The sequence below is a fragment of the Micromesistius poutassou genome (assembly GCF_964030765.1).
Source record: "Micromesistius poutassou genome assembly, chromosome: 8".
In the NCBI taxonomy this organism is placed as follows: Eukaryota; Metazoa; Chordata; class Actinopteri; order Gadiformes; family Gadidae; genus Micromesistius; species Micromesistius poutassou.
The window spans coordinates 7,333,661-7,352,715 of NC_140278.1; the positions used below are offsets into that span (position 1 = coordinate 7,333,661).

The 19,055-nt window shown below is 40.2% G+C and overlaps 1 protein-coding gene across 2 annotated transcripts in view; it reads left to right on the forward strand.

The window, feature by feature from the left end:
* dyrk1b (dual-specificity tyrosine-(Y)-phosphorylation regulated kinase 1B) overlaps nt 1-18,303 on the forward strand; it is a 37,343-nt gene extending 19,040 nt beyond the window's left edge. For both annotated transcript variants that reach the window (XM_084472185.1, XM_084472184.1), the window contains exons 2-13: nt 7,131-7,282; nt 9,648-9,767; nt 10,490-10,678; nt 11,618-11,765; nt 12,111-12,260; nt 12,935-13,071; nt 13,459-13,605; nt 13,856-13,996; nt 14,107-14,227; nt 14,446-14,628; nt 15,629-15,732; nt 16,395-18,303. In XM_084472185.1, the coding sequence (XP_084328311.1) occupies nt 7,214-7,282; nt 9,648-9,767; nt 10,490-10,678; nt 11,618-11,765; nt 12,111-12,260; nt 12,935-13,071; nt 13,459-13,605; nt 13,856-13,996; nt 14,107-14,227; nt 14,446-14,628; nt 15,629-15,732; nt 16,395-16,925 (2,040 nt within the window). In that variant the 5' untranslated portion in view covers nt 7,131-7,213 and the 3' untranslated portion in view covers nt 16,926-18,303. The remainder of the gene's footprint in view (nt 1-7,130; nt 7,283-9,647; nt 9,768-10,489; nt 10,679-11,617; nt 11,766-12,110; nt 12,261-12,934; nt 13,072-13,458; nt 13,606-13,855; nt 13,997-14,106; nt 14,228-14,445; nt 14,629-15,628; nt 15,733-16,394) is intronic.
* Nucleotides 18,304-19,055: the final 752 nt, after the last annotated feature.

Genomic DNA, 19,055 nt, shown 5'->3' on the forward strand with positions numbered 1-19,055 from the left:
TAGAGTGTAACCAGCAAAACTTCTGGGTGGAGTCGACACAGCCTGGGCCGGAAACAGAAACTGCAAGGGGCGGAGTTACATCTGGTTTCCTGTTTCGTTACGGAGCTATTCTATTGAAGAAATTTAAAATTAAATCGTCTGTTATCAGACTTAAGATATTAATCTGAAGTCTGATTTGCGAGACCAGGCTGTAGTTCATAGTAGAAAATAAGTGAAAGTTAAGCTACATTTTAGCAGCATGATTGTTGTTATGATAAAAGTCAGTCAAAAACAGTTGAGTAAGGATCCTAGTCCTTTCTTGGAATTCCGTACTAGTCCGTACTTGGAATTCTCAGTGATTTGAAAATCATTCAACACATGAAAACATTGCTATTTTAGCCTACTGCTAATTTATGTTTGTTAGATGGTAAGATACTTTTAACATCTATCCACTAATCTGTAGGACGATATGTTTTTCACATACACAGAAGCGCCAAAACACAAGCCATAGTCAGGTACATATGACCATGTGAGATACCATTGTACAAGTCCAAGAAATGCTTATAGATGTGGTGAATAGACAATTGAGTTAAATTTGCTGTGATTAATTTCCAAAAAAATTGTTGACATGCAGTAATGTAAAAATAATAGTGGTAGATTTGCTGTTGCAATTGAAGTCACGTTATTTGTTTGATTTTATTTGGTAAATATGACTTCTCTATAAACCTGTAGTGTTACAATTTATATCAAAGATGACCTCAAAGTATATCTACTGTACTCCAATCTTTTTATATTTTAAGTTCTCGTTACCTAGTCTGGGATCAGTGAAGACAACTGGCAGAAGTAGTTGCTTAACACAAATTTATTTTGGGAGGAATTCCCTTATATATGTTGTATGATGCAGTACCAGTCAAATGTTTAACAAAAATCCTCCTCGTTATTTGCAACAGACAAAATGTAGAATGTTACAGCAAGTAGTTATTTTAAAGTTGTATTCATTTGCTCTAAGTCTATTGATGAACCACAAGCAATTTGCTTAAAAGCCTATGTTCTTGGAGAGCAGATTTTCAGGAAATAAGGGTTTCTCTTTGTGCATGAAGAATAGATGTTAGAGCTCACAGGTGTGCATGTTTTTGTCTGAGAATGGACTATATTGTATGAACGTCAAGCTGTGAATGTATGCATGTTACAAGCAAGTACCATTCTAGATTCAGAAATTTATGAATTTCGATTCTCAGGATTGTGAATCTCAAGATTGACTTGTGTTTATAATATGGTAACAACAATATATTTTACTACTGTGAATGATGTCCCTTTGGCCAACTGTTGGTAGTCCACTCAACAAACCTGGGCCATCGGCACAATGTACTGTACATAGTACACTGCAGTAATGTCTCAACACTGTAATTATTCCAAAATAGTTCCAAAATAGTGCCATTATCTAGCATGTATGTTTATCTGTCTCACCTTTGGTCAGCTTGGTCAATTAGGAGTTCTCTTTTCCCTATCTAATTTGCATCAAAGAAAAGCACAGGAATGCTATTTTCTGGCTTGGCTAACTAGCAGAAAAACCCAGGAAGGGCAGTTTTATGTAAAGGCCAGAAAGTATGATATATAATATCTTGCAATTGGTGAACCTTGTTGGCGCCATAGGTTAGGACATAGAGGTCTCAATGAAATAGATTCCAAGAACACTCTTGCCACACTCTAGTCAGAATAGCTTGATTTGTAGAACAGGTTTTTTGTCCTGCACTCTAAACCTTTCTGTTTTGACCTGACATAAGCAGCCTCTGCTTGATATTCTGTCACAATAATATATAGACAATATTGCATTTGAAATAATGAAACAATTATATTGAAAGGTATTTAGTGATAAGCTCTAAATATACTTAGAATGATGAGTAACATAGTTCAGTACAACCACGTAGCTAAGATTTGAGAGTTGTAACCAGACAGAGCTGTGGATGGAAAGAGTTTGAAACCAAATAACCCAAATAATGACCCCTCCCTCTCTGCCCCTTACCTATCACTTCCATTGGGAAGTGTTTTATTTCACACACCTGTGATTGATAGGCAAGATGGATTCACCAAACCAATCAGAAGAGATGATCGGTGATTGGTCAGAAACGAGTCAGGAGTTTCATCATTTGCTATTTCATGGTGTTACCAGTATCTTTTTTTCAAAGGTAACAATTTTGTATTGTTAATATGACTGAAGATACCAAATTCACTAACATAGTATGCAGGAATTGCTTTAAAGCTTGGATTCACCACACAGAAGATGGAGCAAGTCCAATGGACATCCTGAGTAAATCACATTCACATATTGTTTCATTCCCTATCCATGTGTTTCTATTATTTTAATTCCTTTACTTACTCTTAAACATGGCATTTTGCAGCATTGTTAACAGGTTAGTCCCAGTGGACCTTTTGCTAGTGTTTTTTTTGCTTAGCCATTATGGAGATCTAGTTACCAAGGTGAAAAGATGGTTTCAGCTACACGTTATGTACAAAAGTACTGTGCAAGTTAATTAACTTTGGCTGAAGACTTCATAGTTTATCCAGATTTGTCCATGCAGATGTTAGGAATGGCATGGTATTAGTCATTATCTTTGGCTATGTTACTAACCTATGTGACTAACCCTTTGTTGTTTTTTGTATTGCAGAAGTTTAAAGAACATGCTTTGGTTTATGTTTTGATTCTTCACAGGTGATACTAGGGTAAACAAGGAAAGAATGAACTTAATTAAGGCCTTTGTACAGGGATTACCGAGAAGAAAGTTTCAATTAAAGTGGAGGTGGTGAAAACCTGAACAGCAATATAGGCCAACCCTTAAATACAAAGAGTCTACCAGAGGTATGTTTTATATGGTAAAGTGGGCGGGACATGCTGAAACAGGGTCATCACATATACAGCTTAGCTTGTTTTGATTTGCAACATTGAAGATGCATTTTTTAATCCCTGTTGTTATCGTGGTCCCTGCCAATTGGCTTGCCAGGTGGCAGCTAGGTTCAGCAGTAGACCACACACCTGTTACTACCTCCATCTCAGCAGACAAAAAAACACCAAAAATGGTTACATACCTCGATGTAACGCATAGTTACCTAGAGTTCGCTCTTTGTTATACAATGAAGGTCATTGAAACTTGTTTCCTCTTACCAGATTTTCATACATTTATATTATTCACACAACACCACAAATATTTTTATTACTCATCACCACCCATTCGAACACAAAAATATAAGCTAATTCTAGTATTTGACAGTCTGTTATGTGATTAATTCTAAACATTTTAATTATTCGACAGCCCTAATTTGTTTATATATTAGATCTGTCGAAAATACAATGCCTGTTTATTGTTATTATTTTAAGATAATTATTCTTAGACTTATTACACAGACTTCATATTATTCAGACTACTTCTATTAAATTATTACCAGTTTGTTGCTTCGGTCGCCATGATCTTCAAGAACGAATTCTCCTCAACCGTTTAGTTTAAACTAAAAATCTTGGTTGCGAGACGATATTACAATATCATCACAAACGTTTTTTTTTACCTTGGTGCTCAGAACCTTTAACTAGTCACAAGTATTGCTGCAGTTTTAGGTTCCTTTTCAGCAGAAAAGTAACTAGGGCCACCAAAATGGAAATATTTTGCTCTGTGAGCATTGATATTCTCCATAGTGGGCCTCAAGCTAATGTAGAATTGTGGAAAACCGTTTTCAAACGATGTGCAGTTAGAAATAGGTTGTAGAATCCCAGCTTTGCTACACACAATTATCAGTCAGTCTTAGAAGCACACCATGGACACAACACAGCTACCACCAGAGTCCACATAACCACATGGTCAAATAGGATATGTCCAGCAATTATAACTAAACGAAATGGTCGAAATGTGTGTGGAAAGACTTATTTGTTTATGTTGTGTGTGTGTATGTTCATGTTGCTTTGTTAATGTTGTGCTATGATGCTTCTGCAATTGACCATAGGGAGTGCTATGCTCTTGACCTGCTACTACTCTGTTACTCTTGTGGACTTTGGATGTGTAATTCTTCAGTAGATATCTGAAGATATATAAATACAGTGGACGTACCTACACAAAATGAAAGGCTTGGAATAAGAAATACATACTGTATATATGACGTTACTTCCTCTATACTACATTATGTTTTATAATTACAACAGAGATTAAGGGTGATTATAACCAAGCGCACATGAGAAACAAAAGCTCTTTGCCATCAGCATTTTGTTACATTACATGGCTTTTATCTTATGTATATGTCACTGTCCAATGACATTCAAAGCCAGAGGAAATGATCGTTAATAGACAATGTTTAGTTTTAAATATGTCATATTTTGACTAGATGGGAGAGGAGAAATAGACTTAATAGTATTATAACAGTAAAGATACTTTGGACATGCTTTTTCTTTAATTGTATCAACCAGTATATTGTGTTAAATGTTTTGAAGAAAATCAATAACACAAAGTCCTTTTGTATTTATTAAGGGATTTATAAGTATTATGAACCCGTGCTGAACTATGAACAGAGTACTAGCTTACTGCTCTATGTTTGGTTGATAGAGGGAGATAGAGCCAGCCCTAACTATTACTGCAGGCTGGTAGAGAAGAAGAAAAGAAGAGAGAAGTAAATAGCAATACAGACAGAGAGGGGCTGGTTGCTGAGAAAGCACAGCGTTTTATTTATAGAGCACTGGCCAGCCAGCCCTTGGATACTAACATCCAATCAGCTCAGACTGAGGGAGGGGGGCCTTGGCCAATGGTATTGCGGAAAAGGGGGTTGTCAGAGTGAGGAAGTGCTCTGAGTGCTTCTTGGCTTCTTAAAGGGACGGAGGCACTTATTTCAGTGCCAGGCAGATATACTAGCACTCTCTCTTTGATCAAACTCTCCCTCTCTCTCTACGTCATCTCTCTTTTCAGGGCAGAACTTACTGCCTCATAACAACAGTGTTCTCAGACTGAGTGACTAGCCCCTACTCCAGTTTCCGTTTCCCCTCTGTGATCATCCCTAATAAGGACAGGCAAATAGACAACAGCAACATAACCCTATTGCTCAAAAGACATTGGTAATGTTACTCATAGAGCTACATATAAACCATCATTCTGACTTAAGCAATCTATACAATTTGTGTTATAATACTTAAATACAACCATCCTGTATTATATTAACATTGAACATGGGAAAATGACATGACCTATCAAATATGGTAATCTGTTTATCTGAACATTGCTGCTTTATGTAGTTAATAGCTCAAAGTTTTACTTGGTTGTTCAACCGTACTAATTGTCAAAATAAATGCCACAGCCCCCTCCACAATCAACTGATGTCTGACTTTCTGATTCAGATATTTATTCCACAGCCCTAACAGCAGCCGGTAACACAAACACATTTGTGTTGCCACAGGGTTAGGGTTAGGGGGTTAGTATTGGTTTGTCCAGTGGCTTATTTAGCTGTAAAAAAGATATAACATTTTCAGTAAGGTTCTGGTAATACCACGGCTTTCCGAGTCCCAGAAAATACAAACCGGGTGGTCACAAAGGAAGAGAGGAAAATGCTCTGTCTCATACGTTTTGGGATTCAGCAATACTTGCTGACTGGACAACATCATATATTAACACCACACCAGCACCAACTATTTCCCTTTTACATTTGAGAAACATTAAACATCTTTTGTAAATGTTTTTCGTGTTTGTGTACCTGTAACTGCATGTGACTTGCATGTGTTTTATATCTGTAGGAGAGGGGAATATACAGGATTTTGAGAAGCTGAGGATTGTCTATTCATTTTTGACATTTGGCTTTGATATATTTATCATGATTTCCATCATAAAAATTGCAATTTCTCTAACATACAAATTAAACACCGATATTGACTTAATGCTGACATGGACTAATACAGATTTTTTATTTTTCACCGGAAACTAGCTCAACAGAATTTCTAGTTCTCTGATACTAGTACATGTTGTGTATTTCAACTTGTTATAAATGCAAAATAAGCCATTCACAAAGGCCTACATCAAGATCGTCTCTTGATTTATCTTGTTGTTCTCCTGGACGGTATCACAATTAGGACAAGGTCTGACCTGTCACCTCTAGAACATCTTGTCCATTGAAACCAGTGGTACAAGCCATTGCTAATGCTGGCAATGAACATTACGTCAAAGTTACATTTGTTACCTTGAGGAGTGGGTGAGATTCATTCAGACTTTGGCCCCTTTTTATTTTCTTTGGAAAACATTTTTGAGGGGCAATGTTGAGGAACAGTCCTATAACAGTCCCTAAAGTTCTACAAAGTGAAGTCGAATTGCTGAGAACAATGAATGTGTAGACAAAGAAAATCCAAGCAGGAATTGAGTATGTAAAACAAAACATTATTTGTGTGGATTTGTAAACTCACAGGTCATGGACCTGCTATTTGCTCAATTGTTCAAATAGGATGAACTAGGCTCGCTTGTTTAACTGCTATTGGCTTGCTGGTTCAGCTAGGTAGAAATCATGGGCTGGTGGAAATGTGCTTAGACCAGAACTACCTATTTGTGTCCACGCAGTGAGGTTAATACATGCAGAGATGAACCCTTATCCCCACCAAGGGACATTCAGAGAAGGAAGAAATCGTTGATAAGTTTATATTTTGTTGCGCTTTCACTGGCACTACAGTTGCCATGAAGTATATTAACTATGAGTTAGCTCAAATGCATCTTAAACCTTTTAAGGAATAATACATTTTATTCATTCAGTAATTTAAATGTAAATGGTTAAGAATTTCCAAAATCACCATCTGTTCGAACTGAGTTTAATGCATTTGTTGTCTTTCAATACTGTATTGAAGATGCTAATTTTCTCCACTCAAGCAAAGCAATGTTTAGCAAAGCAATGTTGTGTGCACACATATGCAGTTGGGGAATCAAACCGCTAACCCTGGCGGCGCTAATGCCATGCTCTACCAGTTGACCTAGACAAGAAAGACTATGAGCAGCATACGGAATGCATATTGAATTGGGGGAAAATAAAACAATGACCACAATGCTCTCCTTTGTGGCTGGCATCCCTAGAGGCCAACTGGTCCATGCACAATATTAATTACAGAACCTCTGCTAATGGCATATCAATCCTATGTCTTCCCTCTCCAGGTGGAAGCAGCTCAGGATGTCCCCCCACCACCTCCTCCTCCTCCTCCTCCGCTGCCCAGGGCTTCTCCCCTGCTGAGCCAGCCATGACAAGCCAGCACACACACGCACATCCCTCCTTCAGCTCCATTCACTCCATGGCCGAGCAGCAGCAGGTAACGTAGCCACGCCATGGGCGTATCTATTGATTGGTTTGATCATAACCCACCTTGTTAAGTTAGTGAAGCCAAGGGGTGCCCTGGTGGTTCACCGGGGGGAGCGAGTACCATTAAGGCCCAGTCCTTACCGCAGCGACCCGGGTTTGATTCCTGCCCGTCGTCCTATGCTGCATGTCTTCCCCTCTCTCTCCCGTACCTTCCTGTCTTAGTCTACAATAAAAAGTATAAATATAAAGTATAAATATATAATATCAAATCAAAAAAAAAAAGTTAGTGAAGCTAGAAAAAACTAATCAGATGAGAACATTTCTTAACTAAATAATATTTCCTTTTAAACCCAACGTAAATACCGATATAGACCTGTACCCATCAGAGCGTAGAGCACAGACCGTAGAGCCTGTTCCTCATCCAGTCCCTCTCGTTTTAGGTTTTTGGGTTTTTAAAACTTTATTTTCTCATTTCACTAAAACAAATCGCTGATTAATTTTAATAATTGATCAAAAAGCAAAACTCATTCTTGGCTGCATGTCCTTTGTTTTTGGCTCTCCTCATTGGTCAGACTCAGGCCCACTCAGTGTAGACAGAGCTTCAGTGTAAAGATGCACAGCTTCGGCAATATAGGGAGCACTTCAAATTATCACTTAACAAAGGTCATTGAGCAAGGTTTTGATGAAATTGCACAGCAGTTTCTTGTTGCTTGAAAGGCAACATGGAGCAATGTATTCTAAAAGCGGTACAGGTTGGCTCCAGAATAGCACAGAGATAATTGTGGATTACTGGTGGGATTCAGTGCTTGGTGGGTGCGGGCCAGATGCAGGTAGTTACAGCTGGAGTGCCGGCCGGCTGGAGTGTCGTCGGGCGTCCCAATTCGACAATACTGCAACTCTACCACATTGGATAATAGATAAGTGAAGCACAAGAATTCAGGCAGAGCTCAAAAAAACATCTGTGGTCGAAGCAGTCTGCCCAGTCCGGGACCTCACTTCAACACCTCCAACAGTGCTAATTGTCATAGTCGCACCCAACTCAGAGTTGCAGAAAGATTTGAAGTCCCAATTTTTATTGATCCGGACGTTCAAAGCAGTATAACACAAGAGAGACACAGTCAGGGTCCGGTAGCGGGCTTGTCGGGCTTCTGATTCAAACACGATAGGATTATCTACAGGTCAACTCCTTTACTTATTTGGTTGCCTTTTTGACCATTAGTCTCCAATTGTTTCAGTTAAATACATAAGAATGAGGGTTGCGGCAACGTCATGATCATGCTTGTTCCAGGCCCCAATTTTTTTTAAAGCAACCCATCGGTATTGATCATTGATCGTTAATTGTCATGAACGTCAATCAAGATTTCTTCCTGTAATGTGCCCACTGAGTCCCTTTTTATTAAGTGTCTCTGTTCAGTATGACACAGGCCTAATGTGTTTGAACAAACCCCGCTACATTCCCTTATACAGCCCGACCATTAGGGTGAACCTTGATCCTCTTAAGTCTGCTAAGGCCTCAATTGTTGAGAGCTGATATCAGGGTTTGATATCTCAATATGACTGGCATTCAACTGAGACCCTTCACTTGCCAAGTGGGGAATATTCCTCTTAAAGTACCTTTTCCTTTTTTAAAGTATTATAATCAAATACTTGATTTGGGGAATTCAATCATTTGCATTCAGATATCTAACTTGCAAATATATAAAACATGTTTATACCATACTATGTTGTAGAGGTGTGTATATGTTCAACGGAGTAGCAAATCATTCGTTGACATTTGCGATTTATGTTTTAGTGTAAAGACAGAATTTGCAATTAAATACAGCCTTTGCAATATAGAATGAGATTACATAAATCTCATACTCTCCAGCCTATAATATGCAAACGCATTTGACTGCGTCCCAACCGTAAGTGAGCCTACTGCCTTTGTCTTGTGTAAGCAGAGCCTCATTAGGCAGCATTGGGTTTTGCAGGCATTTTGAAAATCTAACCATTTAAGATGCTTTAATGTGATGGGTCGCAGTTGTTGTAGGCGCCACTAGTGGGAACACTTACCTGCTCAATGTCCGCCCTGGCCGTGTCTGAGAGTAACAAATAAAGATTGATTGAGAAGTGTATACTGTAAAGTTGACACAGAGGACATCTGGCCAGACGTTTTATACTCCTGAGGCAACTAGCCACTAGGAGGATTTATTAGCTCAGGGGGAAAAATGGATCATCCCTCAACCATTTATATCCTCAGCAGAAACTACAGACGTTCATTTTTACAACTATTTTCACAGTTGTAATCGCCAGTACAGAATGAATACAAAAAGCGTTCATTGGTGCCTAGTTGAGCTTCCTCTTGCTGCTAACCACTAACCACTGTTTTTCTGCAGGCGCTGTCTGATATGACCATACTCCAGCGGAGGATCCCACCTAGTTTTAGAGACCCAGCCAGCGCTCCATTAAGGAAACTTTCCGTTGACCTAATTAAGACTTACAAGCACATCAATGAGGTAGGAGACATGTACCGCTCAGTGGAATGGATGATGATTTAGGATGATAACAGATTTAGTCTTTTCTTGAAATGTGTAAAGTATATTATTGTATCTGACAAAGGTGATGAATGTGTAACTAGACAGGCAACATTTTAAAGTAAAAAAATATAGGCCTGATCATTTGATTGTTTTTTTTATTTTTATGAAAGCGCTATATTGTTTGTAATGAAGTAAAATGTTAAATACTTTTGGGTGGTGATTGGATGTAGCTCCTCGCTGGGTATATCCTGGTCTTGTTATGCTCTGTGTAAATTAAAGAATTACGTTGCAGAATGTTTGCCTAGGATCACTCGAAGCAAGGTAACCATAGTGACCCAACAGGAATCTATAAACATTGGTTATATTTATTAAATGCTATTGAAATGCAACAAACCCTTCCTTAAAGGAGAGTGTGACAGTCATGTGGACCAGTTCTTCGGCTGGTCTTTCTGCATGTCATCCACTGATTGTTCAGTTCAGAACTCAAGTCCCACTTGGTGCTGTTAACCCTTTAGGGCTTCCAAAGGAGAAGGCCTAAAGGAGGTTTGTGCAGGATGGGTCCACGAGAGTAACTTTCCTTTCGCTGAGATAAATAAAGATGGATCGATAGATTGTATTCTTGACAAACCAAGCTGAGTGTCATTGTGACATCCTAAATCCCAGATATACAGATGTGATGTGTCTGCCCCCACTCCGTCCAGGTGTACTATACCAAGAAGAAGAGGCGAGCCCAGCAGGTTCCCCCAGAGGACAGCAGCACTAAGAAGGAGCGGAAAGTCTACAATGATGGCTATGATGACGACAACTACGATTACATTGTCAAGAATGGAGAGAAGTGGCTGGACCGCTATGAGATAGACTCACTCATCGGCAAGGGCTCCTTTGGACAGGTGAAGGAAGAGGAGTTGACTGTTGGATGAGAGAAATGGCCTCATTCTTACAACTAGTCTGTGATATTAGGTTTTCCATGCATCAGGCAAAGCATTATTATTATTATTGTATTCAAGACAAATCTTTAACAAAAATGCTCTGGACATCGCACACTGGAAGATGTAACAGACGGAATGAATGAACAATCTGTGCCGTTTTGTTACAACATGACAATATTTGTATGAGGTACATTGAGACTCTGAGATATGTCACATGCCACACACTTTATCCCCATGATGTTGAAAATATGAATCTTTACTACTATCTGTGGCATTAGCAGGTTAGAGAAGTTTTATTATCGATTTAATACCCTTTTGGGAAAATATGTTTACAGCCAACAAAGGGTTGGGTAGGGACTGTCATAACTTTCCTTTCAGGGTAAATTATCAAAGTCGATGGGTGGTACTACCTATCTCTTCTGCAATATTATGGCCTCAACAGGTAGTTCCATTGTGCATGTACCTACTGTCTGCAGCGACTCTATGGAACTACAAATAGAACAAAGAACCCTACTCTTATAAAGTTTACCAGTAATACGTGATACATATAAACATTTCCTGGAAAATGTATAATTTCCTTATATTTTGTCATTACATACAATTAAAGAAATTGGTTGTAGGATCCACATATTTCTCTTGTGTAAACAGTCATTGTGATAAAAGACTATTCTGTAAGGTTGTTGTTCAACCAGTACTTTTTATATTATCTATGAGAATGAAACACTTATTGTTCTCACCTAGAATATGAAAATATGACTAATGCGAGACAAATGAAGATAAAGCTAAAGCATTATTATTCATCATGTATATGTGCTCACCGGGAACAAAACAAATCCGAACTGGACACCTGTGATTGCGATCTTGACAAATGTAGTATTTTAATATTTTTCCTTCTTCCAGGTGGTGAAGGCCTACGACCACCATGAGCAGGAATGGGTGGCGATTAAGATCATAAAGAATAAGAAGGCCTTTTTAAACCAGGCACAGATTGAGCTCCGACTGCTGGAGCTCATGAACAAGCACGACACTGAGATGAAATATTACATAGGTAAGCACCGATAACGTCCAAACTCTTAGAACAGCATTGTCACGCGAGATGGCATCACCGGACTGTCTTAGGGGCTCGCGTTCATCCAAAGCACCCTGTCATCACAGATTAATTATAGCAGACATTTACTCTGTAGGACACCCCGGCATGGTGGGCTCTGGTCAGTTTGTTTGTCCGAGTTGGCAACAGTAACTATGAGGGGGGGGAGGATAGGTGAATTACAACAGCTATCGTAGTGCTAGAGGTCTTATTTTAAGATGGGTGATGCCATTGGAATTAAGGTTTAGCTCTTATTCCCACATCTAAACTGACCATTGTTTTCCTCTGACTTCTCCTTCTCTCTAGTTCACCTGAAGCGTCACTTTATGTTCAGAAACCATCTATGTTTGGTGTTTGAGTTATTAAGTTACAACTTGTATGATCTCCTGAGGAACACAAACTTCAGGGGAGTGTCCCTCAACCTGACCAGGAAATTTGCACAGCAGCTCTGCACAGGTATGTGAACACACACACACACATACAGACACACACTCACTTACACACACTCTTGCTGATGCTTTTCTATTCCATAATTGTTGCCTTTATATGTGAAATTCAGAATTATGTCTTTTTGATTCTTAACATAATATATAAGGAAGACAATAACACTTTATATTTTAATCCGGAATGATTTGGGTTCTGTGATACAAACAATAACGTCTTGTTCCATGCCTGTATCGCAGAGAGCCAACTATGTTCTTGACCTGTAGATGGCAGCAAACTCTCATGTCCACTTGTTGGAGAATACAATTCTGAGCAAGAGTTCATTGTTAGAATATAAAATTAATACACAAGATCTAAATAAGAAGGGTCTTGTCAGTTGTCAGTTACCAACCTTGATGGATTTAGCAGGAACAAAAGCAATTCAAAATATATTACAAAAGCATTCAAGATGTTGAATATATTGGGGAAGGATAAAAGGCCATAATTGATATCTGATAGATAAAATGATTAATCAAAGAAAATAGTGAGCAGTGACAAATAAAACATTTGACACTTTTGATTGTTTTATTAGGAATTCTGCAAAATATATTAAATTATATTAAATTATTATAAATTAAATTATATTAAATGTAATTAATAATGAAAAGCAATATGCTTATCTATGTATCTTTTGTTTTTATCTACAGCATTATTATTCCTGGCCACACCAGAGCTGTCAATCATCCACTGCGATCTGAAACCAGAGAATATCTTGTTATGTAACCCCAAACGGTCCGCCATCAAGATTGTCGACTTTGGATCCTCCTGCCAGCTCGGACAGAGGGTGAGCAATACATATCCTTCAGCCCTACACACACACACACCAATCTAATAATACACACACAATACATACATGGTGAACTCCAAAGGACTCTACCTCATTTCATAATTCACCATAATGGAGACGGGAGCAAAATGAGCCTAAAAACAAGCTTCTGGTGATGTTCGCCCAACCTAAGCAGGCACACATGTCACACCATTCCCCACACGCTGTCTCACTCCACTCAGTGTTCAGGGGAGTGACAGAATCCAAACTCACTTACATCACATCTTTCATCCACTTGCATGGAACTCACTCAGCGTCTACACTCGATTCATACGGCCAATACAGTCCACAGGCCTCTCTTCCACTCCTCTGACGCCCTCTTTCCTCTGCCTTTGTCCTCTGCAGATCTACCAGTACATCCAGAGCAGGTTCTACCGTTCCCCAGAGGTGTTGCTAGGGATGCCCTACGACCTGGCCATCGATATGTGGTCTCTTGGCTGCATCTTGGTGGAGATGCATACAGGAGAGCCCCTGTTCAGTGGATCCAATGAGGTACACGGCTGAAACACATGGAGATGCACCTGTTCACAGACATGTGCATGTAGGCCAACAAAGACTGAGCGTTAGCGTGTGTGATGATTTTGTTTTGTCATCTGGGCTTAATGTGTCATCCAGGGTTAATGTGTATGCGTTAGTGTATTCCTCTCTGGTGGTTCAGTTTGAACCTATATATCTGTATGTAGCTATACCAGCTAACTTCCCGCGAATGTGGTCCTCACCTCCCTCTCCGTTGCCTCTGCAGGTGGACCAGATGAATAAGATCGTGGAGGTGCTTGGCGTTCCTCCCAGCCACATGCTGGATACAGCTCCTAAAGCCAGGAAGTATTTTGACAAGCTGTCAGACGGCTTGTGGACAGTAAAAAAGAACAAGGACATTAAGAAGGTACTTAAATCCTGACCTGTACCATAACTACTATGTTAATTTTCCGAATAGCCATTCTAAATGATTGGTGTGATCAGACTGTAGCTGATGGTGTGTGTGTTTGGATCCAGGAGTATAAACCTCCAGCCACGCGACGTCTTCATGAGATCCTGGGGGTGGAGACAGGAGGGCCAGGAGGGCGACGTGCGGGGGAACCAGGTCATGCCCCATGTGACTACTTGAAGTTTAAAGGTAAACTACCAACAGAACGCAGAAATGTAGTGTCCAGGACACTAAACGGATCTCTAATCATCAAGTTGTGATGCTACAGATTCAATAAAAGGGTCCTGATCAAGTGCCTATTCGTTTGGATGTTTGATTAATTATGCACCACAGACTATAAAATCATATCCTATATCATGTCATACTTTCTTCCTGAATTAATTTCAACGCCACGTTTTGTGTTCCAGACCTGATCCTGCGCATGCTAGACTACGACCCGAAGAGCCGAATCACTCCATTCTACGCTCTGCAGCACAATTTCTTCAAAAAGACAACAGACGAGGGAACCAACACAAGTTCATCGACATCCACGTCTCCTGCCATGGACCACTCTCATTCAACCTCCACTACAAGCTCCGTCTCTAGCTCTGGTATACCAATGTCTCGCACCCATCCATATATGGCCATTGATGCTTTATGTGATATGTACATGGACTTGAAATGTTGGTGTCACTTATTCAAGTCAAGTCCATTTACTAGATTATTACCCACTGCACTTTCCCCAAACACACTTTTGAGAGTTTGCTGCCCTCTAATGGTTAAACAGCATCTTAATGCTATGCTAAAAACATGCTAGGTAGATCCTGATCGACCCTCTGAACACACTAGGTCCATTTTAAAACATCAGTTCTAGTCCAGAAAGGCTTTTTTCACAATTGATGGTTACCATCAATATTATAAATGATAATAATCAACAGTATATATTTTTTTATTTACATCATTAAAATAATAATCAATAGGGGTGTCATATATCTTTTAGTCTGTCTGTTCTCAAACTTCTTTATTCCAATTGAATTACTCCCACAGTGTATACATGGCTAGCGAATCCATCTTCAATTGTTAAGTTATCTATGTATTTAATGAGTTAACCAGGTAGACTAGATATTATAGCTCTAGCTATGGCTCTATTCATGAGAAGGGTGATACTTGGCTTGTTCAGTGGTTTGAACAATGGGGTCATTTTGTTATCGATCCATCAGGCCCAAACAAGCCATCGCCTACTGTAGCCTCCCTCTGGATGCTAAGCCTGGAACTCTCATGTCCTTGCTACTTCTTGGTACTCTGTTAGCAAGAGGGAAGAAGAGTATGTTGGCACCTTGTTGCACCATAGGCAAGCAGTGGTTTTGGCATTGCATCTAAACGCTCCTGCAGCCACTAGAGATGGATAAAAGATCACTTTAACAATGAACCACCAACTACCAACACCGAGCTGATATTGCCTTCTACAATGTGTGTTGTGCCTTTGCTAAAAAAGCTTTAATAACCAACCACTATGTAGTTCCTTCAATGAGCCATTTTGTATGCAATGATCCAGGAAGTTAAAGAAGGACTTAATAATATCATCATCCTCATGACTTGTTCTCTCACCAGGTGGCTCGAGTGGTTCCTCCAATGACAACCGCAACTACCGCTACAGTAATCGCTACTACAACTCTGCTGTTACTCACTCAGACTACGAAATGACAAGCCCTCAGGTACTGACCAATAGAAACGCATGCATATATTGTTGTTTATTATTAGAATGTTTCGTTTAGGGTTAGGGTTAGCGCTAAGGTTAAGTTGTTTCTTTCTTTAAGCAATATGGCTCAAGGTTCAAGTCTTTTGTTACTGGATGCACCAAACAGCATAGAGTCAGACTGGGCATTGAAATGCTTAAGACAAGTACCTTTTTAGGGCATGATATTCTAGAAAGAATTTTAAAATAAATAATGTTTTATATATATATTGGATAAATATACTAGAAAGTATATCACATTGGAATAATAAAGCTGACTATATTGGGAGACCGTATCAGTTAAAGTGGAATCATGTAGCTTAGGAGTGCTTATCTGAAAAAAATGGATTGGACCCAAACAAATATATAACTCCCTTTTTATCAGTGGTCGTCACACCATCGCCTGGCAAAGTATCAACAGCCACTCATAAACACAAAAGCCAACGGTCTCAGTCAGATACAGTTAAAACAAGGAGTTACGCTCAGAACTGTGCTTGTTTTCAATACTCATATTCCATGTTCTAGTATTCAATCCTAAAACTCAACCAGGCAATCCACTCGGTACAGTTCTGTGAGCTGTTGCTGTACACATTAGTATTTTGATGGCGTTCCCTCTGCCTGTGTTCGCCTGCTCTCCTCCAGGCTCCCTCCCAGCAGCAGATGCGTATTTGGCCCAGCAGCGAGAGTGGCGGCGGCGGCGGCGGAGGCCAGGAGTCGTACACTCAGCTGCTACTCCACAAGCCGGCTGCCTCCCAGCAACACCAGCGTCACTTCCTGGACGCGCCCCATCACCCCCATCCTGTCTACACCCACCACGGCAACGGCGGACGGGGCCTGCGACAGGGACAGGTGCCGACGGGCATCGGAGGAGGCGTCGGAGGCCAGCAGGGATCTTCCCCCCAGATGAGTGACAGCATGGATGTGGGCGTGTCCCTGGGGCTTCACCACCTAGGCGGGGCGGTGTCTTCCATGGAAGCCTCGCAGTTTGGCTCCGCCTCCTTGCCCCTAGCTCTGCCAATCGGACTGTCTGCCTTCCGGACTCGGACAGCCTCCGGTGCCCAGGGGCCCCAAGCTCCGCCCCCCGAGGACTACTACCCCGTGTCCAACAACAATAACCTGGCGGGGGGCGGCAGGGCGCGGCCAGACTCGGACGAAGGGGCAGCCAACTCTTGATATACCCTCAAACACACCCTAAAGCCATACGACTTTAACAACTACAGTATACACATACAAAAGTGGTAAATAGACATAGAGCCCCTTCACCATACATACACACAGACACACAGTCTCAGACACACATACTCAGTTCAGAGACTAAGTGGTGAACTTTGAGCTGAAGGAGATCATTTCTTCTACTTGAGAGGAGGAGAGAGGAGGAGGCGGGGGGAAAGCTTATTTTATTCTTTCTTTAAGTTTTTGTCTTCTTTGAAGAGTAAGGGAGGAGCAACAGCTGTGAATTAGAATGGAACAATTGAGACTGGCTTGTTTTTATGAATATTGTTGTTTAATATTAGATTTTTTTCTGTGGTTTGAGGAGCTGTGTGTTTTTACTTGATTGTTCCTGCTTCTGAAGGAGGAGGGGGGGGGGGGAGAGTTTTATAAATGACAGCGTTGGATTCATTTTCCCATATTCATCCAGGATGGAGTTGAGTGAAAAAAATGAAGAGAAATGCTATTTCAGCCACAGCAGTTAGAAAACACAAGAACATCTTAGCATTTTTGAAAAATGAAAATGCTTCCCAGCTTTAATTTTCAATGACATAAAGGTTCAGGAACAGGACTACGGTTGGAATCTGTCCGGACTGCACCCCCCTGCCCCTCTGTTTTCTTTCTGTCTCTGTCTCTCTCTCTATCTCTCTCTCTTATATGGTAGAAGTGGGGGGTGGCTGGTAGGAGAATGTGTCGGGGCACGTGAAGGGAACCTCCTCCTCCTCTTATCTTCTCCTGCTCCTCCTGTGGTGGTTCCCCAGACAAGCTTCCTCCTCTCTGTGCTGCTAATCACCATGACAATTGATGCGGATTGCTGCTAAAGAACCAACACAGATCAATAAAAAAACGTTTAAAAAAACACAACTACATGACATCCAAACTTTTTAACCCTCCTGCTTCAGAGAAAAGGGATAAAGAACGAACCACTGCATCTCAATGTATTTATTACTATTTAACAAAAAAGAAAAAATAAGCCCTTTTTTCTGCTCTTCTTGGTTTGGTTGCCTTCTTTATGCAGGTGAGCTCTGATTGGCTATTGTAATAGTGACAGTAAACTGGTGGCAGTCAGCATTGTCCTGTTCTGTTGGTCTGCCACTGGTTGGGGGGCTGGGTCAGCCCCTGTGGGAGGGGAGAGGGACGGGGCAGAATAAAGTTGGATATATAATAAGAATAAAGAGTATACTTTTGCACACCAAGGTCAAAGAAACCGCAAATGTGCGCCTTTTTTGCTGTTGATCCACCCTCCCCGGACTCTACCTGCCAGCATCAATTGCTTTTCCTTGAGCCCTTTTTTGTCTCGTCTTGCATGTCACCCCAGGTTCTCGCACAAGTCTCACATGTTATTTCCAGGTCCAGATGTTATCATATACTTCTGGTCGTCCTTTACTTTTTGTGCACTCACATGATCATCCAAAGCTAAATTCCACCTGTCCACATTTGATAAGCAATCACATTTAGTACTACTACATTACGATAAAGTAATTATATGCACCAATGCACAATTGACACTAGGGCCCCAATAAACATAATATAAATATTTTAAATAATCTATTTTCCCATATAGATGGAAAAGGATCAAACAGGCAAATAAACAATTCATGTTTTAGCTACAGAACCACAGAAGAAGAAATGCCCCAGAATGGAAGGACCTTCCTTGAAGTACTTTTTTTTTTTTTAGTTATCTACCATTTGTGGTGAATGTTGGTAAACCTCCCAGATCATTAACTTGAATCTAACCTTTACCTTTGAAATGTAAGAACTTAGTCGCTTTAATATATTTCTCATTAACAAGCTATTGTGTGGAAAACAGGAAACGGTTCATTCTTTGGTACAATAGAGTATAATGTGTGTCATGAAACGCAAGTCTGAGGTAAGTATGACATTTGATCTCACAAGAGCTATAGGCTTAAACCTGCACTATAACTTGTCAGCTATTTACTCTATTAACTATCTTAACTAATGTTTCAATCCACCCAGGGAATTTCTCTCTATAAATCGTTTTTTGTAGATAAAATGCTTTGGGAAAGTCTGAGATTAATTATTTAGGTGTAGCTGTAGCTACAGTTCGAGCCACTAGAGGCTGTTAATGGAAAA